The 24545-nt window shown below is 41.7% G+C and overlaps 3 protein-coding genes across 3 annotated transcripts; 2 read left to right on the forward strand and 1 right to left on the reverse strand.

The window, feature by feature from the left end:
• Positions 1-904: 904 nt before the first annotated feature.
• Positions 905-18021, forward strand: cap2 (cyclase associated actin cytoskeleton regulatory protein 2). Its single transcript, XM_079288157.1, has 13 exons — positions 905-1194; positions 4227-4354; positions 4455-4555; positions 6018-6095; positions 11446-11589; positions 12258-12343; positions 12952-13057; positions 15906-16098; positions 16283-16446; positions 16561-16684; positions 16771-16853; positions 16980-17120; positions 17262-18021. Exons 2-13 carry the CDS (start codon positions 4237-4239, stop codon positions 17343-17345), a joined length of 1422 nt encoding a protein of 473 aa, XP_079144283.1. The 5' UTR covers positions 905-1194; positions 4227-4236; the 3' UTR covers positions 17346-18021.
• Positions 18022-18330: 309 nt separating this feature from the next.
• aunip (aurora kinase A and ninein interacting protein) lies at positions 18331-20269 on the reverse strand (the record flags this gene model as incomplete). The annotated part of the gene is made up of 4 exons (XM_079288167.1): positions 20204-20269; positions 19840-19953; positions 19476-19626; positions 18331-19301 (listed from the first exon to the last, which is right to left on the reverse strand). Exons 2-4 carry the CDS (start codon positions 19930-19932, stop codon positions 18331-18333), a joined length of 1215 nt encoding a protein of 404 aa, XP_079144293.1. The 5' UTR covers positions 19933-19953; positions 20204-20269.
• A 250-nt stretch (positions 20270-20519) lies between these two features.
• vps28 (VPS28 subunit of ESCRT-I) lies at positions 20520-24099 on the forward strand. Its single transcript, XM_079288760.1, has 10 exons — positions 20520-20561; positions 21339-21402; positions 21528-21556; positions 21735-21772; positions 21883-21972; positions 22081-22186; positions 22318-22419; positions 22655-22708; positions 22788-22879; positions 22967-24099. Exons 2-10 carry the CDS (start codon positions 21363-21365, stop codon positions 23085-23087), a joined length of 672 nt encoding a protein of 223 aa, XP_079144886.1. The 5' UTR covers positions 20520-20561; positions 21339-21362; the 3' UTR covers positions 23088-24099.
• The last annotated feature ends 446 nt before the right edge of the window (positions 24100-24545 follow it).

Below are 24545 nucleotides of genomic sequence, written 5' to 3' on the forward strand. Positions count from 1 at the left end.
AGTGCGCTGCCCTGTCTTTGCAGTCTTTTATTCGGATCCAGGGAGTATTTTGGTCCCTGGTGAAACATGAAACTGCAGATCATGACACAGCATGGACGCAGCAAGGCCTTTAGGGTGAAATCAGCTGTCATCGTAGCATCGGACCTCATTATAAAGCAAAATGAAGCTGTTCTTTTATTAAACTGATGAGGTAGAGCTGTAAAAGAGTCCTTATGAGACTTTAGGGTCAATTTACCTGTCATTGGGAGTACTGCTCTTTGAAAACAGTTAGCCTATAATGTCAGGGCTCCGGAGGTGCTTTCTAAAGTTAGTACGACTTTCGAATAAGACATTATTCACAACGCGTTTATAAGTAACTAACTTTGCTAACGAATAGTAAATAATCTGCTAAAAGCTTTCCAGATCAATTATAGGAGCCGCTAGGAATAATAAGAACTGTCATCAGTGTTAAAGCTACTTGTAAGCCTGTGTAACACACAGACCGTATTATTCAGACCGTAATTATGCACAGTTGAGAAATTTCTTGGCTTCTGCTCCACCAATTATTTACCATTTTTTAAGAAATATCAATCTCAAATCGCAGAAGCTTATGAAAGTGCAATGGGCCTACTAGATAGCTGGAGAACTCCTTAAAACTTGTTTATGGTGGAGGCATTATTGTGTAGGCTACCTGTTGACCCAACATTTGAACTCTCTCAGCATCCAGGATGTGATAGCCTACTTTGAACATCAGCAGATAGTATCATGCTATCATGCTTAGGAGGGGGTTTCCAGCTTGGGGGGGGGGGGGGGGTCAAGCCTTGGCCCAGTTCACTGGATGAAGACGATGATGGACTTCTCTGTTAACTTCAGGTCTATTCCCTCCGAAGGGACCCGTGCAGACTTCGCTGCGGCGTCAACAACTCGTCTATTTTTAGCAGGGCTGTCCGAGGCTGCCATGTTGCCTGTGCGAGGTAAAAGCGCGTCCGCCCCAGAAGAGACACTGCGGCACTGAGTCACGGTGCTGGTCTCTGCTCGCCGTGCGGCTCTCGGGTTCACCGTGTTTGCTTAATTAGGACTTCCCGGAAGAGTCGCGGTGCTGTGCGCAGCTGAGTGGCGGGGCAAGGAGGCAGGAGGAGACCGAACGACCACGGCCACGACTCCGACAGTCACCAACTAAACATCTGTAGACATTTTGCGGACCAGAGGAGGGAGGTAAGTTGATTATATTACTCACGAGTTCCTAACTGACCGTCAAGTTGAGTTAATTGTGGTGGAGCAGAGGGAATAATGGGGTCTCCAACGTCGCAGAAATATCCAGAGTCATCTTCACCTGCTCCCTGCGCCATGCTCGCTTAAATTTAGCACGCAGTATAAGAGCACACCGTGTTGATTTTGTGCTGTTATTGTCTCCCTTTGTCTCGTTTGTCTGCTGGAGTAACGGTGCGTGTTGTGGCGTGGAGCATCAGATTTGAGGGGCGGTGAAAGTCCTGTCAGCATGTCAGCAGGGTGCCATGTCATGTTTTATCATGAGGCGTCATCTTTGGACCGAGAGAGTGCATGCGTGACGAGCACCTGTAATCAGCCAATATGCGTCTCAAACTGCCTATTAATGTCATGGATCATACGCTATCGAGTAGACTGTAGATGTTTTTGAGTTTCAAACAATTGACAAAACTATTTTAACTGAAGGTCCATGAAGCTTTTGATCACTTGTCCTCCATTGTTGACTCAAACTTTGGTTAAACTCAACTTTGACTTTTTAACTGAACTTTTAAGTGCTCAGAAAAATACTCAGAAAAGAAAACATGTATGAAGTGTAAATGAACCTATCTGCCGATGAAGGCCACGTGATATAATTGAAATGTCCAAAACCGCTACTCAATGGACCCAGGACCTACTACCAAGACTTTCACTCACATCTCACACTGATAGTATCAGAGTGTCCTGTTTCAACGGCTATATAGACAGCTGTAGCATAAACTCACTACATAGAACAATCATTTTCTGAATATACTAAAGTGTGCTTGTACAGTGCAGCACTGGACCTTGAGACCGACATTAATATTCCGTACAGTCGGCCCATAGCAGCAGGCTGTGGCCCAATTTAGCCCCAAAGAGCAGATACCAGGCCAGAGGGTAATCGCTGGCTGTTTCTGTCTCATGGTTTTAAAATACATTCTTATTGACCGAGACAGTGATTAAATGAAGTGTGTTGGGCTTGAGCAAATACAGTCGTTGATTATTTGTCATCTATTCAATGCATAAAATGTAAAGCTGCAGCGGCTGGGGGCTGCATCAGAAAATACAAACTCCCCTTCACTATTTCTCAGAGCCCCATCTTTAAAGAGTAACTTCACACCCTTAACACACATCACTTACAGTGACGCACATGTGTACTACTGATATAGTACATATGTTCATGATTGGTTAATAAAGGGTTCTTACCACAATCAATCAAGTCTGCAGATGTAAAAGTTAACAATTTGTTGATAAGAAGATGTATTTTGGTTCAGATAACTTGCAGCACTTCCCCAGGATGTAAGCGGTCAAATAGTCAGTTGAAGCAGTCCGTTGTTTCATTTTGTTAACCAGAAATGACAGATGTTTCTCTTTTTGTTTTGCACATGTCTAAACAACAAGACGAACTCTAATACTTGTATAGATGGCCTAAACAGGAATACTGTATACGTTTATCCCTGCTCAAACTCAAGAGGACAGCCTGACCCCCGTCGATCCAAGCAAATGTCTTGCAGCAGATGTTGCTTCATATCTGACTTGTTGCACGTGAGACGCCTACATTGAGCTCTCCAGGTTTCAGACTGTTGTGACCCAGAGGGCAGAAATAGCAGCTGAGTCCTGCGACTGTCATCTGGCACGGCTGAGAGGTTTCTCCACAGAGATGACTCGATGACGCCCATCAGGACGATGTTTAATGCGCATACAGCACATACTTACCAGACTATCATTTGCAAAGATTACAGACGGGGAAACTATGCAGTCTAGCTGCCACATTAATGTGACGCAAAGAGCTTCCTGGTGTTTGTATGGATCATTTGTGAAGCGACCAAAACGGATTACAACTCACACCGTTGGATTGTGTGTTTGAGAGGAAGGTAGCAGGTGTCAGATCAGGAAGTGCGTGTTACCTAGCAGTAGTTTGGGTAAACATGCGTAGGGTTGCTGGATTGAATTCCGCTCTGTTGACGAATCGCCTGCATTGCCTCATTGTGAGGCATATGGCTGGTCAGTGTGAAGGGAAGAGATACGATGGGGTTTCACTGGCCTTCCATTACAGCTGGAGGTTCGTTCATCTCATAACAGTGAGTTAAGCTTGGCAATACTGTCTGCACATATCAGCTGAGTCTGGGAACAGTCCATATAATCATGTATGTTGAATGTCTGGGACATTTATGGCATTCAATATTAAATGAAGAAATAGAGATTACCCATTCCAATTCCTCCATCAAACTCATTGTTTAGAACTATTTTTTTCATCCTCCTTTATTCCCACATCATTTATTGAAGTCATTTTTATTCATGCTAATATTTTTCAAAATTCTTTCAGTTTATAACAATGCCACTTTTTACCAGAAAGTCTTTGTCTGTCAACCAAGACGACCACGACAGTAAAAACTGGAACTGAATTAAGATAACTTGCAATTAATAAACTCTGTTTAACAAACGTAATGGGATTATTTCACAAGTCTGTGGTTGTATATTATTGTCTGTATATATTATGAGATTCTTCATTTAATTACATTTTTTTCATTCCAAACAGAAAACATATTGCTTCTACTTAAAGATAGGAATTTTCTTCAACTTTTCTTTATTTATTCCACTGCACTCAATTCTCTGTCTTTCCTCTCTGCCTGACTCCAGTCTCTGTTCCTTCTTAATCCAATTGTGTGATACGTTCATGTGTTCATGGCATTGGTTGTGACTGTGGCAGAGCGCCAGACAGCTCGAACAGAGACAGTGTTCATATAAACCCCACAGCATTGGCCACGTTTAGCTTCTCTCTGCACTGACATGCGGCCGCTTTTTGAAAACAGGGAGCCGCAGCGTGGGAAAGTTGAGCAGTGATTAGGTCCTCAACAGTGATCCTCTGCTCAGGAACCAGTGCTGATCTCTCAAGAAAACACTTTTCTTCTGCCATCAATAAAGTGAAACAACGTACTGTATCTCAAAACAAAGACCTAAGATTAGAAAGGTTCCAGCTTAAGAAACCAGTCTTTTGTTTCTAGGTTTGTCACCATGGAAGGTTTAATGGAGCGGCTGGAGCAAGCTGTGACTCGCCTGGAGAAGATGTCCGTCCCGATGCAGGCGTCCAGCGGCATGGCCAATGGGAACTGCGTCAATGGCATCGATGGAGGCAAGTCTGTGCCTCAGCAATACTCAATACTAGCAACAGCCACTGGGTAAACTGAAGGGAAAGCTCAACTAAGAGCAGTGGTTTCTCTGTGTTTCTCCAGGTTTGTCTCAGTGTGTGGAGGCCTTTGACGACCTACTGAGAGGTCCGTTGTCGGAGTACCTGAACTACAGCCGCGCCATCGGAAGTGAGGTGGAGAAACATGTAAGTTGTGTTTGATTCAGCCACTGAAGTCGCTCTAAACACTGTCGTCTTACTGTCCAGCTGCCAAAATCCAGATGAGAGAAGAGAGGACTTAATCAAAATGTAGAAAAGGACAGCACTCTTTGTCGGAAAGATAGAAATACAATATATATATTTATATAATATTTTATACCCACTTCTGAAACTAAATATAAACCCTTGATACAGAGTGACTATTCAGAGTGTAAAGTCCCACCGTTCCACACAAATGTTTGATGACGATGATGAATAAGACACCTGCCCATGCACACACTCATGCATGATCTGCAGCAGCTGTGGGAGACAGATGTTACCAGCTGCTATCCTAACAATCGGTACAGGTTTGTCAGTTTACTGTGGGCAAAAGCAACTGTTAATCATTTTTTAAAGTGGCACAGATCCATCCCCTAAAAGTCCCCCAACTTAATGGAAGAGCAGTATTCATTTCTGAAGTATCTGCTTCACTCCAAATGTAACTCCAGATGGTGCCCTCAGTTTGAAATGTATTGCTGTGTAAATTACTTGAAAATCTGCTGTACATGTGTCTTGTACTTCAATATAAAGGCGAATGAGCTGAGATCCTCTCGAAAGGGAGCACAGATACCAAGTGGAGCAACTAGTGCAGTCTGCCTGTGCTATTAAATGTATGAACCAACATGGATTGTCCTGCTTTAGATCCAGCTTATGTGTGGCGCTGGAAAGCTGCAGCATCGTGATGTTTGTGTATGGGAGGGCCGTGATCCAAGGTTTCCTGTCTTCTACAAAGGATGGGAGTATGACTGAACTTTGACCATACTTTAATTTATCAAAACGCTCGTAGGACCACCTTTTCCTATTTGGTAATGACCTGTACTCCCACTAGGACTGTGAGTGTGTTGTGTTGTTACCCAGTTGGCAATAGTAGCAGCGTTATGTCCTTTGAATAAATCCAGAACAGAAGAGTGAAGGCAGGAAGAGAGAAATCACGGCTCAATGTAAAAAAAAAGAATGCTTGTATTTGTTCCTCCGTACTTTGATAGAAGATTTCTATCTCAATGTCACATCACTGAACGCGATGAGAAGGAGGGGGAGTGTGTGAGCGAGAGCCAGAGGTAGTTTCTTGAAGTTTGCAGAGTTCCTTTTATGGACAAAGCCTCCGTGGTGGTTCCCTTGGCCCGCGACTGGAGGTCTCAAACACACACAGGACACAGCTGGTTGGGACAAACCCAAAATTTTCTTTTCATGCCTAAGACAGATTGATTGTCTGCCTAGATTTCAATAGTCGTGAGAAAACAAAAAACGTAAACAGAAGAGAATGAAAGACTTGCAAACCTTTTTTTCATTGCACTGTAACATTTCCTATACTAGTATACACAATATAGTTACATGCCGCTTGTTTTATTCCATGTATTTTAACCCTGACCGTATCCTAACCTGTCTTACTTTGGTTCTTTATGATCGACAGGCGGACATGGTTAACAACGCCCTGCAGAACCAGAGAACGTTTCTCAAGATCGCCGCCACGCACCAGAAACCTGCGCAGGTACAACATGCTGAAATGGTCTGACAGCTGCGTGTGGTCACTGGTGAATTAACGGAAGCTGTGATTCCAGTGTGTTGTATTTAAATTGTATTGGTCCTGTGGCATCCAGCATCAATCCCACAGAGGTCATGTCAATGTGCCCTCAACTACTCTAACTTATTCTGTCAGGATAATATCAGAATGTTCGACCTGTGATTACCTAATTCATGATAAATAAAATGATTGAAACCATTACTCTAGAAATGTATGCCAATGTGCCAGTTATTTCTGACACTTTCCCCTTTATCCCTGATAAACGTTTTACCACTGTAAACTAAATCAAAACCACTTTTACTGCATGGCAAACACCAGTTAAAAAGGTGAATTAATGGTTTATTATTAGCAACAGAAATCATGTGTGCCAATCTTCATGTCCTTAACAGTATTAGTTTTATTAGAACCCAACTGAACCTGGTGGAAATGATGAGTAATCATTTCAATGTGACTCGATACCATCATGATGATGAGCTGCTGCTAGCTCTCAGTTAACTGCAGCAGGTGATGCTCACAAGATTCAGCAACGAACTGCATCAAACCTTTCACATCTGACATAGAAAATGAACGGAGCGGTGTGTCGGTCTGTGTCCTCCCCTCTTGTGTTCCCCAGCAGGCCGGGCTGTTCACAGAGGGATTACGCTGCTCTTTGACTAAGAAAACGCCAATACAACACATTCCCGACACGATCACGTATCGAGAAAGGGGGGGTGGGAGAAATGTGTGTGTGTGTGTGTGTGTGAGAGAGAGAGCTGATATGATATCATCCCATTGGCCTTCTGTTTGCGTTGTGTGTCTGTGTGTGTGTGTGTGTTGTGTGTGTGTGTGTGTGTGTGTTACAGGGCTGGCAGAGCCCACCAGGAAGTGATTACTCCCTATCTGTCAGGTCATTGGTCAAGAGGCTGTGAAAAGAGCATTCAGTGATTGTCAGAAATGCAAACGAGGAAGGAGTGAGTGTTTTACAGAGAGAGAGAGGCACTGACCCAAGAGAGGGGAGGAGAGAGATATAAGGGAAGGAGAGATGAACTGCTGCATCACTGGTGGCCAAATAAACACAAAACAAGACACAGAAAAAGAGATGAAACAGAAGTCTTGTCCTCTTTCCAAGTATGTAATTATCGTAGAGCGCTTCTTTCATCTCTTTTTGAATGTTTCAAACACATACTCGGGTTTTCTGTCCATCTTCTAATCTAGATTAGCATCTAGCAGAGCAGATGCGAAGTGTAGACGTGAGATTTGAGATTAGTACTCAAGTCACAGCAATAAGGACTTTAAATTTAACTTGGAGTCTCGACTCCCTAAAAACTTATCTTGAGACTTAAAAACAAAAAACAATCAAGACCTTTCCACATACCTTTGTAAGTCCTGAAACAATGAACAAAAATAATGAACACCGTGCAAGACGGCCCTTTAATATTTTATGAGTAGGCTTATGTGTATGCATTGAAAGGTCTTAGCTGTAAAAACAAATCATAAAAAACACTAAGAACTGGTTTAACAGCAAAATATTTAGATGTCATGTGATTTAAATGATCAATATTCATGTTTATCAGCAATACAAACTGAAGAACGTGTAGCTTGACTGGTAGCTTGCTGGAAAGCGTTCCCCAAAAGACTTAAAACAGCTCTGGCATCTGGTAATATGACTGTACTGTATAGTCAAAACTGAGAATCTCATAATTTAAGATAAAAGAGCTAATCAATTTTATAGCATTTTTAGCAATCATGCCGTGTTCATGTCGTGTGGGATGGAAGGTAGCAATGGAGAAGACCTTGTTTACGACTTGCGAGCGTTCATATAATTAGACAACTCAAGATGGTTATATGAGTATGTTGGTTGTGTGGGGGTTAGAAATAATGTGCATTGACAAAATATCACTATATCCTTTAAATTTAGGGTTAATTAGGTTGAAAGACAGGCATTCGTTGACGTGAGGCGTTCTAGTTTGTTTGACTTTTTAGCCACTGGTCCCAGTAGCACTGTGAAAGCCTCATGGGATAATAATACTAATGCTAGCAACAAAAAATGTTCTCTCTTTACAAATTTTACTCACCAGTATGGTCAAAAATACCAGTTAAGCTCAGAATACGGATGTATAAACCCAGTGTCATGTTTAAGATTCTCTAAAAAGCATGATTAAAGAAATGCTCTATGACAAAGCTCAATGCCAAGCTGAGGCTAGTGGTGCTGAGTCTCAGTTCTCTATTCACAGTCAACATGACCCATAAACCCTTCAATGCACGCACACACACACACACACACACACACACACACACACACACACACACACACACACACACACACACACACACACACACACACACACACACACACAAGCCAACTACCATCAGTACAACCCCTGTCCTGAAAAACCTTCACAAACAAACACACACACACACATTTGTCGACCTCACTCATTCATCTGTATCTGTAGTCCGCAATGCAGATCAGGCATATGAGGAAAAAATGTGTGTAACCAGTGTCCTCCCTCTTTACACACACACACACACACACACACACACACACACACACACACACACACACACACACACACACACACACACATACACGGATAACAAACTTCTGGCCTTTCTCTGCAGCGCAGCCCCTGCTGTGCTCTCTGACTTTTTATGGGCATGTTCTATATTTGAGCCTGTGCGTGTGGCTGTGGGTGTGTGTGTGGCTGTGTGTGTGTGTGTGTGTGTGAGTGTGGGTGTGAGAAAAAGAAAGTTAGAGTGAAAGAAAGTAAGCTTCTCTCTCATGTGACCTCAAATTGGCCTGTTAGCTTTGTGTGTCTGGCAGTTCAGACACACTGTAGACTTTCACAGTTACAGTTGTTCTCCCATTGTCGCCGTCCACTCTGCACCTTTGATCCACTGCTTGTATAGGAAGTCACGGCTCGGACGCTGTGCTTTTGTAACACACTGCCCATCCAGTAATGTGAGCCGACGTTTTTAAACCTTTTATTCGGCTCACTCCCTTTCTGTCTGTATCTCTGCCTCAGTTGACTTCTTATCCACGTCGTCATATGGAGGCCTATGGAGGCATTTAGAAACATTTATTTTTGGGGAACAGTGGGAATTAGGATTCAAGTCATTGTGTTAATCTTAGTTCAGAGATTATTGACCGTGTAAACTAGTTCAAACGAGCTGCTTTAGTTCAGTCTTTGACTGAATTAAGTTCTCCTGTCTTTGTGCTAAGCTAACCGCTTCATGAAGCTAGCTCTTCCCAAAGGTTAGCTATTCCGCTCCCAGCAAGAAAAAAAACACTTGAATGGACGACACACATGAAATACAACATGTTAGTTCATGAGCTTTAGAAGTGCTGGTGGCCAGGCCAGCTGTTTCCCACTGTTTCAAGTATTTATGCTAAGCTAGGTTGGCTACTGGCCATCACACAATTAGCTTAGCTTATCTTAGTGTAAAGTAATATGTGTTTGTCTATGTAAGACCAATGTAGAGCTATCTGTGCTTAGGAATGATGCAGTTTTTGTTCCCACAATAGCTGTGGTAGAAGATTTTAAGAAATCATAGCTTGTCCTGAACTGGAAAATTGCTGAAGGAAAAACATACATGAAAAATTGATTCCTGTTTTCACTTGATGCCAGCATGTACAGTATATCTGCCAGAACATTTTCAGGTTACAGTGCACTTGGGAATACAGCTAATAAATGTGTGTGAGTGAGGGGAAGTCCACTGACTCACAGAGTACAAGTCATACTTTCAGTGGAAGCCGTGATGACTTTGTTGTTGTGCGACATAGAAAGGGACAGACGGCTATAATGGACGCTAGCAGCTGCCAGAGAATGTGTCCTTGCTCTTTATTCATTTCCACATAAATAGTAGAGCATATGGCTATCAGTTGATTTACTGTGAGTTGAATCTGCAGCTATTTTTATGAACAACTAGTTGTTTTAGTCGTTCTTTGAAAGCAAAAATGCCATACGTGCTGATTCCAGCTCTTCTCAAATGTGCAGATTTGATTCTTTTTTTGTTGTGAACTGAATATTTCGAGGTTATAGGTCAGAAATTTAAAGAGCTTTGAAATACACGATGGGCATTTCTTCATGGTTTTTGAACATTTTAGAAACAAAACATTGAATCAATTGATTTAAATTGAATAATCTGCAGAATAATGTTACCTCAAATCACCCTCACCATCCATTCCTACTCAGTAAACCCAGTACACAAGTCTGGTAGCTGCTTTGGAGAGGGAGGATATATTGCTTTAAAGCTCCTCGCACACAGATATTAGCTGGATTTAGTGAGAATAAAAGCAGCCGGAGGAGCAGAGAAAGGAGCGTCTACCTCAGTTTATGGAGATCATGTGCAACTCATTGGATGAAGAATTCGTTGGGAAAAAAGGAGAACATCTACCGGTACTTCTGTTTTTATTGCTCCTTTGCACGCAAGCATAGGAGCTGTATTTTCATATACAAAAAATACACCTGAATTAAAACAGATATGTTTAAATACACTCACTTTCACACACAAATGAACTGCGGGCTGTGGAATAAAGCACACACTATACAGCTAGAGATAATTTACCATACATCAGGTTGCTATAAACTGATGTTATTAAAGCAAATACACTGGCTTATCTTGATGCATATCATGAATCAGCTTCTTCAATAACAGAGCAGTGTTCTGCAGCTTCTCATCTGAATAACGAAACATTTTTGTCACAGCTCATTAACAGTAAATGTTTCACATAGCAGCCAGTTCACTGGAGATCGGAACAAGAAAGCTGTAGCAGCAATTCCCCAAAGGAAACATTGTGTTCCTGAATCTATGTGTGCGGGTGCATGTGTGATAGGTAAACTGTAAACACTGGAGGAGCAGTATGCCTTACAAGGCCAGAGGGATCTCCCCATGAACCGAGGAATGTTTCAGGAACGAAGCGATGGGGAGGGGAGCTGAGGGCTGGGAGACGGGCAATACTGTTGCTGAGATCTGGACGATCCAGTGGAAAAAAGCTCTGGCTAATAAAATGAGTTGCTGTCCTGCTGTAGCCTAGTTTACGAATTACTGACTGGCAACGAGACCAGGCTGGGTTGGGGAAACAACATAGGGGTTGTAAAAACTAAAGCATCTGAAATATGTTGAGGAAGAAAGAGGCTGTCATGTTTTGTTAAAGACAGTTTTCTAGTTCTCTGGCTTTTTGTAATTTGATTTAAATCCAATATGTTGTTCAGCAGTCCCAATATCCTACCACTCTACCTCGCTCTTTCATCTTGCATACTCCTCTCACACTGACATTTTCTCCTGCATCCTTCTGCTCACCTATTCTAATGACTCCATTATTCTTCTTCTGCAGACGGAGCTGCACGACCTGCTGAAGCCGATTGCGGATCACATCCATGAGATCCAGAGCTTCCGCGAACGAAACCGCGGCAGCAGCCTCTTCAACCACCTGTCAGCGGTCAGTGAGAGCATCCCCGCTCTAGGCTGGGTGGCTGTGGTAAGGAAGAGTGCAAAGACACACACTTATGCACACAAACACACAGATTTAATCCAGGAAAACACATATAAGAAGATGAGAAGCACATATACACACTTCTCTGCTCAGGTAGACATTAATCCACTATATCTTTACATAGCGAATAGTTGTTTGCTTCTCTATTCATGTTCAAAATGTTAAATACGGCTCCTTTAATTGCAATTACGCCATCATATTAAATACATAAAATCTATAATAATGTTGCATTTAGACAGATTAGTATAAATAAACACAGCCTTCCATGTTTGAAATCCAGTAGTTGTTCCTCTGTCCTCTCATCAGTCTCTGTTTCTCGTCATAACAAAATACATTTTTCTGAGTTGAGGGATAAATATAATTTAGATTAAGATCAAAGCTTTTCCACTTGAGTACTTAAAAAAAGCCTGTGGATCAGGCTCTGGTCAGTGTTCGTTGCTGTCAGGAGGGCACTTTTCCACACAGGTCTAATCAAACATCACTATGTGACTGTCACTATGAGCTCTTCTGCTTTTTGCTCTCAAATGAAGACAAATGCTGCTGATAGTCAGATACTTGCTCAGAAGTCGGTATAAGAATGTTTTGACCTCACACTGCCACCGCCACAATGACAGTGAGGTAAGTGTTTTCTCATGAATTTTCATGCCTCTCAGAATCAGAAGCCGGGTCCGTATGTGAAGGAGATGAACGATGCTGCCACCTTCTACACCAACAGAGTGCTGAAGGACTACAAGGAAACGTAAGTCAAAAACATAACAGTGATGTTTTAGCCCATTTACTACGGAGCATAAATACTTTACTTTCTTGCAATTTTGATCTAGAGATTCAGATTCCTCTAATTTCTTGTCAATCCCAGGCAGCCATTGATTTCAATAGTTTCTGCACAGTATGAAAGTGAACATGCAGACTTGTGTAATCCATCACAGTGAACATTAAGTTTGCATCCTTTTGAAAGTATTGCAATATTAGCAAAGCAATTAAAAAGCAGCATCAATCACAGTGACTCCAAAAAGAACTAGGCTGCAGGAGTTTCTTTTGTTCCCTTTCATATCTGTTGCATTGTGGGATATTCTTTTACCAAATAGCACAATATGCAATATTCCAGAAAGATGCATTGGATTAAATTCGTATGACTTTAATAGACGACTTCTATCTCAGAAAGTTCATCAGTGAAATGCTTCATTTTACATGATTTCCTTTCTTTACATTTTTCATGACCTTCTGCTTCAATCCATCCTCACATCCCCTCCTTTTGCACTTCCTCACTCTGCTCCATCCTACCTTACTGCTTACCCATCTTCCTCTCTGTCTTCATCTGACCATCACATCCCTCACCAACCTTCCCAGCGACGGGCGTCATGTAGACTGGGTGCATTCTTACCTTTCAATCTGGACCGAGATGCAGTCCTTCATCAAACAGCACCACACTACGGGACTGGTGTGGAGCAAGAGTGTGAGTACAGCTACTTCTCCTCTAAAAGATAACAATACACTTGCCTTTAAACAATGCATTAATCCTGTAACAACTTGTTTATTATTTCATCTAGTTTCCATTTGCAGGCCTTGATATTTTCATTTCAGAGCTCAATTTTTAGTTATGGAGCAGCCGGTTACATAAACCACTGCAGAGAGCATGAATGAATGAATGAGCTTCTCTCCAGTAGCTGCACCCTGCGGGGCTCCATAGAGCTCCCAAAACCTCTGTCACTCCCACACACACTTCTGTTTATGGATGTCAGCTTTGGGACTCCTCTGCACTCACGCTCACTAGATCCCAGAGATTGTTATGGCCCGAAACCAAATCCTTCCACACACACTTGACCTTTTTTTCCTTGTTAGCTGGAAGTGTTTCTCATCTGTATTCAGTCAGGGAAAGCCCTGGTGCAATTCCCCTCATAAAGGAACAATTTAGCATTTTGGGAAATTCACTTCGTCACTTTTATTTTATTTGGATTTTGCTCTAGTCGAGAGTTAGATCGACACAGACAAATTTCCCCTTGGGGATGAATAAAGTATATTTCTATTATATTCTAGATAAGGAGACTAATACCAGTTTTGTGTCTGTGTGTCTGTACGGTAAATATGGAGCTATCGTCAGGAGACAGTTAGCTTAACTTAGCCTAGCATAAAGATTAGAAACAGCTAACATGGCTACATCCATTGCATCTCATTTAGTTAATTTGCACAAAAACTTAAAGGGTGACTTCGTTATTTTTCCACCTGGACCCAATACGTGACTATAAGTTCTTGGCCTGGAACAGCAACTTCCTGAAACCCTGGTGTATTTTAACTGTTTCCCCCTGTTTTAATTCTTTATGCTAAGCTACATTAGGCTAACTGGCTGCGAGCTGTAGCTTCATATTTACCATACTGGTGAGTGGTATCAATCTTCTCATCTAACACATGTTAAACTGCTCCTTTAACGTCAAACAAACGATTAGGTTAAAGCCTCTGGTGAAGCTAATGCTCAACAGCTGTGCATGCATGTGTGTTTTCTACATGCAGAAACTTGAGAGCTTGCAGAGGCTGTTCGTGTGTCAGCTGTTGTCCCTGCTGGCAAACGACAGAGCTGAAGTGTGTGTGAGAGACTCGGGTGTGTGTGTGCGTACAAGGACGGGAGTGTGTGGTACTAACAGGTGGTCCTCAGGGTTTACTTGAATGGAGGTTTTCTTCACAGTCGAACCCCGACAAAGAGTCTGTGTACACACACAGTCTGCACTGTAACCTAAACTGCAGGGCTGGTCCCGCTTTAACACAGCCGTCATCTGCTGCTCCGATAAGGGTTTAGTGACACGCTTACACTCTGACATGCACAGGCTGGCGTATGGAGGTGGCTTTACACACACATGCACACTCACACACACACACACTGCCAATCACATTAGTTTCTATGCTTCAGATCAGGCCTATGGCAAAAAGGAACACTGAAATCCAGATTATCCTTCTTTTTTTACAATTTGTCACACTGAGTTGATAATATTAGTCCTCTCTGTGCTCCTGTAGGCAATGTTTGGCCTCTGATCAGTTAAGTACATTATGGATGAGGAAACCTGGGTGTTTTTTGACTGGAAAATGAACACAAAATCTGAGTTCAAGTTTTTTCTCAATATAGAATGCCTTAAAACAGGGAAAATGTCCATCACAACTTCACTACAAATCCCAAGGTTTAGTCTTCAAATTACCCAACAGTCCAAAACCCCAAAATATACATAACCCAAAGAAAAGCCGCAAATTCTCACATTTTAGAATCTGTATCCAGTGAATGTTTGGCATTTTAGCTTGAAAAATGACTTAAATGATGAATCGATTATCAAAATAGTTGCCAATTCATTTTCTGTTAATTGATTAATTGTGACCAAACGCCCCTCAAAATCTAAAAAAAGTGCGGAAATGCCCTCAAACAAGAAATGCAAAGTTCTCCTCTGCCTCAGACAAACGTGTTTGTGTGCACGCGTACACACACAAACACACAAGCAGCCGCGGACACAAAGAAGCAGTCAGATGGTTTTACAGCCATGCATCAACACACCCATGCTGCTTCTAATCCAGTGGTATGCGCTGAGCTGTTGAGTGTAACAGCTCAGCATTGTTCAGCAATGATATTCACGACACATGTGCCTCGTGTCAAAGGGCACGTAGTCTCAGCTGTAGGCTGCTCAGAAACACGTAAATTGACAGTTGAACTGCTGTGATAGGTGTGTGTGTGTGTGTGTGTCGGTCTCTGGCAGCTGTGCAAGGTCTTCAGACTGTGTGTGTGAATGTGTGTGTGTGTGTGCTTCTCTTCACTGTAGTAGTCGACAGGTGACGGTGCACTTTCACTGTACACAGCTTATCAGTTAAACCAAAGCTGCTATTCATTGTAGACACATCGAGGTGGACTGAAGATGACCAGAGCACTCATTATAGGTCCCGATTAGTCTAATTACAAACTGGCATATAGCTTCAATAAAGAGCTGTAACAAGCTGGTACAAAATATATAAATGGGGTGCTGACAGACAGAGACAGTAACAACCTTAAAGCTGCTTCAAGGGAAATAAAAGTGCTTCCCCATTATCAAAGTATCTCACTTAAGATGAAAAGTGTTTTTTTTCTCATCTTCATGTATGCAGAGCACAATCACCTACACACCATGGTCGACTGGTAAAAAGACAAGCTCGGTAATATTTCTTGTGCAGTACTCCCCCTGCTGGAGAGATATGTTACTACAGCTGTTATCTCCAAAATAAGCTGCTGCGTTTTCTCGCTCACAAAGCAAAAAGGCAATGCTGCCATCTAACATTTGCCTTTTTCCACCCTCCAGGGCCCCATCGCTCCTCCTCTCTTTGACCCCCCCAGTGCTCCGTCCTGTCCTCCTCCTCCTCCTCCTCCTCCTCCTCCTCCCGGCCCACCGCCGGTCTTCACTGATGATGACTCCCAGCCTCAGGCGGGCAGTGCGGTGGCCCAACACTCAGAACTCTTTGCCCAGCTCAACCAGGGCATGGACATTACTAAAGGTGGGTTGAATGAAGTTTATGTGCAAAAGGACGTACTGTAGCTACCATTAATGACACAGAGATCATGCCCTGATATTTAATTAAATTAAATGAATTACAGAAAATGTAGTGGAACTGTTCAATGTTTTTCTACTACATCCCTGCATGTGCATACATAATTTCTCCTCATGTTTTCCACCTATAGGTCTGAAGCATGTATCGGATGGCAAGAAGACCCATAAGAACTCCAATCTGCGTTCGCAAGCAACACCGACCAAAACAAAGTCCCCAGGGACTGTGAACTCTCCCAGGGCAGCAGTCCAGAAAAAAAATCCTCTGCTGGAGCTTGAGGGGAAGAAATGGAGGGTGGTATGTGAAATGATTACTTTCTCTTTGAGGGATTATTCCCAAAGTAAGATACTATATTTCCATCTGGTGGTAAATCCTGTATTATTGACTGAATATGTACCCTTGTGGTTGTAGGAGAACTTTGAGCAGAAACACGACCTGATGATTGAGGAGACGGAGCTCAAACAAGTGGTCTACGTCTTCGGCTGTAATAACTCCACCCTGCAGATTAAGGGCAAAATTAACTCCATCATCATAGGTGAGCACTCTGAAAACAGACCGAAATGTTTTTTTATAAATTCATAGTTTCTGATTATGATCTTAATCTGTATTGACTCTCTCCAGACAACTGCAAGAAGATGGGTTTGGTTTTTGAGAATGTCGTGGGGATTGTGGAGATCATCAACTCCAAGGGAATTCAGTTACAGGTGAGAAAAACATTTACAGGATACATTGGCTTCAAAGGACTCTCAAATTGAGATTCTAACCTCTGTTTGAACATCATTAGAATCACTTGTTTTTCACATCAGTAATTGCAAGATGTCTGTCTGTAGGTGTTGGGAACAGTTCCCACCATTTCCATCAACACGACGGAGGGCTGCCAGGTCTACCTCAGCAAGGACTCCCTCAACTGTGACATCGTCAGTGCCAAGAGCTCTGCGATGAACATCCTGGTACCACAAGATGAGGAATATGTGAGTGTCTTGAGATCAGGGACAAGGAGAGTGTTGGATCTCTCTGAATATGTGTTAGTCCACTGTTTTTCCTGAGTCTTTCATGTGTGTAGTTCTTGTTCCACAGTTGCATTCACAGTTACCTGCTTGGTTATTCTACAGAGGGAGTTTCCAGTACCGGAGCAGTTCAAGACCGCTTGGGACGGCTCCAAGCTGGTGACAGAGCCGACTGAAATCGCAGGCTGATTGACGCTTCGTCTTCATTACCACCGGGTTATCATTGATTTTCTTTTTTTTTAATAATCTCTGTCCGAGACATAAAAGGGATTAATGCGACACACTAACTTTTGGTCCACCTGTTGTTCCTATATTTGTGACTTCATGTCTCTCTAGCACTTTGAAACCGTTGATTATGTCACCAGTAATCACTAGTCATGTAGTATCATGTAAAGTGTCTTTGAGTACCTTTTAAAGCGCTATACAACTAAAATGTATTATTACAGTTACACTTAGTAAATGAAGATTATGCAACACTGCTCACTATACTTTGCATTAACAGCAGATGTCAGTCTTGCTGGTGTTTGTATTGTAAAACCAATCAGGTCAGACGAATGTTACAATGTCAGATTCTGTAGAAGTTATTGATTCAACGTGAAATAATGAACTAAATACTTAGTTATTTCTGAGAATACTTAGAAATCATGCGACGAGCACTGCATTTGTACACCTTTGACGGTTGTAGTAACTTTCACACTTCCTAGTCTCCTTTGTAGTATTACTTTGTACTAAGATGTAGCACATGGCACCAGCATAAAATACATAAGACAGTATACACCACTAATGCTTTTCAAAACTTTTAATTAACATTAAAGCAAATGTATGTAATTGTGTATCATTTTTCAAATAAAATCAAAACCCTCTGTTCTTGTTTGTTAGTTTTTTTTGCAAAAGAGAGCTGCACCTGGCAAGACATCAGCATCAAAGAGACAAAAACAAAAAAAACTAGCAAACTCTTACATGGAAAACAGAGAAAGACTTCAACATCCAGGAAAATACAAAAGATTTACAGATGAAGAAAGGTAGATAAGACAGTCACAGAAATAATTACAATATTTTCAGTTTGAAAGGAGCGAAAAAAAATCAAACAATAAATGTCAGTTTAGAACTGATTTCAAACTCTGGCTGCACGGATGATACGAGAACATCAACACAAGCGTTTCAAAGTCTCCTTTCAGTGTTTGATGACCATATTCCCCTGAGAGTCTTGAGTAAAGAGCATCTCGTCTTCCTCATCTTGGTCCACAAGAGATTTATAAGCGCCCGTTCGCACCATCACAGAGCTTATGTTGCTCTTGTCTTTGAGTGGACTCCTAGCTTGCAGACCTCTGTGCGCTATCACCCGGAAGCCTTCAGAGTCCTGTGTGAACAACATGGCCAGACTGTCCTCATCGACCTCTCTGCAGCACAGCTTCGCTGCTGTTTTCTTTAGCGGAGAGCAGCTCGGTTTGGTCCACTTGAACTGTGACTCAAGGCTCTCCTCTTCATCGGCGCTTTTCAACATGCACAAGGGAACATGTTTCCGAGGTGATGCGGTTTTTGGCCCAGTACATTTACGATCTGAAAGAGGTTCAACGTGAGAGAGAGTTGAGTGCTTTCTTGGGGACGTAAAGGACAAAAACTTGCTGTTTTCTTTCTCTTGAGAAGAAGGAAAATGTTTGACGGATTTTTGAGTCGAGGTTCCACCTTCCACATTAATCTGAATACCAAAGGCGTTCTCACGTCGTAGACTGTCCAGGAAGGCTGGCTCAGAGTCGCGAACGTCCTTCGCACCTTCAGAATATTGGCTAAAGGTGAACAGTGGGTCCTGACTCCACGCCTGTGGAACAGGCTGACTGTCACCTGGCAATGAGGAGGCTGCAATGAACCTCCTCTTCCTCCGTGGTGGATTTAGCTCCTCATATTGCTCTTCTGCTGCCTGCTCCTCCCACAGTGCTGCTTCAGGCTCAGTCACATTTTCCCTTTCCCACTCATGATTCACTCCAGGCTCAGAGTTATACAAGTCAAACATTTCAAGTCTTCGTTTTGTCCCCGATACTACAGGTGAGGGTGCAGTTAAGGCGTGTGTGGCCGAGGTAGATGATGATGAAGAAGGCTGCACTGGATCCATGTTTGGCACTTCAGAAGTAGACATCTTATTGAGAACTTTAGGCAGAAGGTACAAGAAAAAAGCATGACGTTAACACAAAAACAAATGGTTGTTTCAATGTATACATTCAGCAAGTCAATGGTTTACTGCAGCTTTATCAGCTTCTGACTGATGCAGCAAAATATGGTACTCATCCTAAGAAAATGTCTTAGCAGAGTTTTGCAACGTACCTCTGCCCTGAGGTGTGAAAAAGGTTGATATAGAACTCTGTTTGGTCTTTGGCATCTCCATTTTGGTCTGGGTGAAATTGAGTGCCACAGCCAAACTGTATCCTCTAGCGAAGGGATTCAGCAGTTTAGAAATGGGACGGGCGTACCGTTTCTAACAATAAAAAAATCAGAAGACATGCAGGTTAAAATGTGATCCTACTAAGACACAAAGTGCAAAAACTGAGGAAATGGCTACTGTTATGATGATATACTGGAAGTGGTAGTATGTAACATCTGCTGTGAACAAGTTATTAAATATATTCATTCACTGCTTTATTGATCAGTCATAATTTTGTTAGTTTAGCGAACTAGTTTCCACATTTACCTGTTTGGCTTTTCCTTTCAGTTGCACAGTATCCAGCCAAACTCCACATTCCTCTTGAGCAGAGGTCTGCAGAGCTGGTTTGGAGGTCTTCATAGTGGAGAGGGAAGGACAGATCTGTAATATATTAAATACAAAATTGTATTTGTGCGTAGGATAACATAGATTTTTGATATACGTTCGCTGCATGATTTATCACAGGCAATATTACGTTCCTCGTCTTTATCTAACGCTAATTCACCCCATAATTCTTCCATAATCTAAATTACGCGACTGGTGTTGACCAGTTAGACAACTTCACCAATTTAGATTCTCCATTCAACGCAAATCATCATATCATATTTGAACTGGCCTCGTCGGATTTTACCTTAATGTTTCATTTTTCCTTTGCGTTTCCTTAACCTCTTTTAATCCACCTTTTTGTTCAGTAATTTCCCCTCAATACCGTTTGAGTCTGGCGCCTCGACAACGGGCTCCCACTGATGTTTGCCTGATTGAAAATTATGTGATTAAGCCTTGAAATCCATTCTTTACTCCTAACAACTCCTTAAAATAGGTGATATACATAGCCTAGTAATAAACCAACGTTACTTATGTTGATATGCTAGTATTAATCTAAATTGTCTTTATTTTAAGTGAGGCTCAATGGACACCTCATATTGTGACGTCTACGGGTCCTCGCGGGAGGGTGTGTTTACATAGACGTCACAGCTGTTTGCCGAAGAGTAAGTAGAATGTCTTTTAATTTCGTTTATTAAACAATTATATTGAAGAATTCTGCGAGTGTTGTACAATAACGGTCACTAATACAAACGTTAGTGTTCACAAACAGCTACCTGTATGTACCAGTTATAATAAATCATACAGGAAGTGTTGAAGAGCTAGCATCGACAGCTAACTTCGGGCTAGCTGGTTCGGCAAAACAACAAATTATAGGCTTTCTTCAGCTGAAGGGTTTTGTCTAATTCTCCGTCAATCAGCAACTTATTCGTTTACATTGTAAGATTTTGAATCTATTAACTTCTGTCGCATGGTAACCGCGGGGTCTTAAAAGTATTGTCAGAGCATTGCATTTCATATTTATAGATAACGCTAAGGCCTAAAGGTATTACATTTTGTTAACAAATATCTTACATTATTTCCTTGTTCTTTCGTAGGATTGAATAAATACCTTAACTTATCGTTAAAGAAATGTTTTTGTGTGTAACGTTACAATTTACTCTGATGTGATGTTGTACGACAGTCCAGGTACTGTTTACGTTAGTGTATTGGCTCAGCTGTCAGGAAAGAAGATTTTAAAAAAACAGCTCGCACCCAAACCACGAACTGAGGTCCTTGTCGCACTTAACTATTTAAATTTTCCACATACTGTGTTAAATTACACCTCCCCTGTGGATCTGATGTATCAACACACATCCATAATACCAAAAAGAAGAGCATATTTTGCTTGGTCACAACTATCAGTCAGTAGTTAGACACATTGTAACTTAAATCTTTTTCAGATTAAGTTTGGATATATCAGCATCATGTTCCATGGGATTCCAGTTACAGGAGGTGTGGGAGGAGGTAAGCCTTTTGAATAAATCTAATGTATACAAATTAGGTATTCAAACTGTTCAATTATCCTCCTTCCAACAGTCAATTATAGTTAATGTCACTCAAAGCATGTCATTGTTTTTTTTCCCCCACAGCTCCGGCCAATAAGCCAGAGTTATATGAGGTAAATGGAAAAAAATGTTGTGCTTAAATGAAGTCTTAGAAAACAGGATTTGTAATAAAACCTAAAGAAACACACTCAGTAATGCAATTACAATTACCTGGTCATTTCAATCAGAAATATGTGATATTGTTCTTGTTAGCTATTGTAAAGCCTTTCAACACAAATCATGTCTTTTCAGGAGGTGAAATTATACAAGAATGCAAGAGAACGAGAGAAGTAAGTGTGATATATATTACCAATTACTAGCCTAATATGAACACAGGAACCCCGGCATTCATAATGTGGTTAGTGTTGTAACACCTCATTATTAACCCTTTTTTCTGAAGGTATGACAACATGGCAGAGTTGTTTGCTGTTGTGAAGACCCTTCAGGCCCTGGAGAAGGCTTACATCAAAGACTGCGTCACACCGAATGAGTGAGTTATACTTGAGTTACATTTTCTTTTCGTTTAAAAGACTAACAAAAATTCCTCCTGACTTTGGTTGTATATTTGTAATTAATGTGCAGGAGTTGTCTGTTTCAGGTACACCGCTTCCTGTTCCAGGCTGTTGGTTCAGTATAAGGCTGCTTTCAAACAGGTGCAGGGCTCCGATGTGGGCTCCATCGACGACTTCTGCAGGAAATACAGAGTGAGTTCTCATTTAGAGCAAAGATGATTTTATGACCCATTTGACTTTGTTCACAAATGGGCCATTAAGTTGTTCTACCAGTTAAGAGTTTTTCTTGTTAAGGACGCCACTCTTGTCATTTTGTTCCCTAGCTCGACTGCCCACTAGCCATGGAAAGGATTAAGGAGGATCGACCAATCACCATCAAGGATGACAAAGGGAACCTGAACCGCTGCATTGCAGACATCGTTTCTGTACGTCCTCTATCCGCTCCAACACATTAAACAGTCAGCGCAAACAGGAGGCTTGTTCTGGGTGTTTTCCAGAATAAAAGGCCGTCATTTTTTATGAAACTGATTATGGCAAAGACTGTGTGCCTTGCTTGTGTTGCCTACTGTAAAACAATAATATCGTATTTCTTGTTGGTGATTGAGGAAGTCATAATGATTGTGTGAGCACTGTCTCATTGTTCGTCACTTTTTCTTTCAGCTCTTCATCACTGTGATGGACAAGCTGAGACTGGAGATCAGGGCCATGGATGAGGTAAATATAAAAAGGGTCAAACTTAAACCACAGACAGACTGAAAACAACTGCTTAACTGATTATTCTCTGTTGGTCCAGATCCAGCCAGACCTGAGGGAGTTGATGGAAACCATGAACAGAATGAGCAACATGCCTCCAGACTCAGAGGCTAAGGACAAAGTCAGCCTCTGGTGAGTTACACTGGACCACCCAGTTAACAGTGTTCATATTGTTTGCCATAACTGTTATCTAGCTTGAGTTTCATTTTTTCCCACCAGGTTGACCACCCTCAGCAGCATGTCGGCCTCAGACGAGTTGGACGATAACCAGGTGCGCCAGATGCTGTTTGATCTTGAGTCTGCCTACAATGCCTTCAACCGCTTCCTCCATTCCTCCTGAAGCATTTGGCCAACATTGATCCGTCTGAAATTCTGACTCTAATATCTATTCTGTTAAAAAAGGAACACTCTACTTTCTCCTTTGGGTTGTTGGTAGGGAGTGGATTTATATCTGTACAGGTTTTCTGTCTCATATCGACCCAATCCTTTCCTGTCATTTGATTGACATGTCCTTTATTCATGTTAACTATTTAAACTTCACCGCCTTGTATACTCCACTGTGTCTGGTACATCATACCGCCCGCAGCTTTGCCCACCAGGGTCGCCCTGTGATGTGAGACGCTCCATTGGCCTCTTTTCTAGATAAGCTTGTGTGATAAATCTTTTAACATTGGCTGTTTATTCTGCCCTGGGCAAAAGGTTTACTTATAACTTTGTACTGTAATATCAAAAAAAGTCTAATTTTATAGTTGGGTTTTGCAGTGCACAACAAAGAGGTGTGATACAATTATATTGGACAAAGAAAAGGTTGCAACAGCCAAGGCCTTTGTATTATTTGAAAGAAATATATATTTTTTTTCCTCCTTTTTGGTACCCTAATTCTATTCACTACCTGCCACTTGGGGTCGGATTAGCAAATTCCGCTCTGTATAACATTTAGTTATTCTATCACGTTTTTACTGCAGGATCCTGCAATGGTTTTTTGTCGATAGAGTAAAAGAAACTGACATAGTTCATGGAAAATCAATGCAGCTGAAATAATTGTTTGAACTTTAAGCTTAAACTGCACTTCAAATGAATAATTATATTGAAACTTTGGTGGAAGGAATTATTTGTGTACATTTGCTAGCCCTGTTTTCTGTTAACACACCTAATCCATCTTTCCTTCAGTGAGGCTTTGGTCACATGACGTAGGTAAAGGGGAGGTGAGCACCCCCCCCCCTCTTGCTAAATATGTTTCAACCCTTAAACACCATCAGGGGGAGCATATTAGTTCAGATGTATCATTGTAAATAATAGTTTTGATTGTTAAATAAGCATGTAACTTTTTAGAAATAAAGATGAAAAATCTACCTCCAACTTAATTTATGTTGTGTGTGAATAAGATCAATTTGTTTGTGTTATTCCTCTTTATTCATTTTGGTCATATCATAGTTTTGACTGCCCTTTGGATGCATTTGTGTTGTTTATTTATTCCAGGTGAATTGTTTATTTGCCACAGCAGCAGCCTAATGATCCATGACTAGATTTACTTGTGTGGCCTCGGGGCAGAAAGTAGCTGCTGGGCCCCTGTTGACCACACACCCAACGAATCTGACCCAGGATTCAATTCTAACTTTTAATACTCGGAAAGTACTAACTTCTTTGCAGACTCAATACCTAGCCCGAATACAAACTGGCCACCTGATTGTGTGTTGTGTAGGCCGGTGACATTGGCACCATCTGCCCTGAAACTGACTCGTTGCTCCCGTAAGTGGTCAGGCAGCATGTTTCCTCTCTGAAGTTAGCCAGTGTTGAT

Source organism: Melanostigma gelatinosum (assembly GCF_949748355.1).
Source record: "Melanostigma gelatinosum genome assembly, chromosome: 17".
Taxonomy (NCBI): domain Eukaryota; kingdom Metazoa; phylum Chordata; class Actinopteri; order Perciformes; family Zoarcidae; genus Melanostigma; species Melanostigma gelatinosum.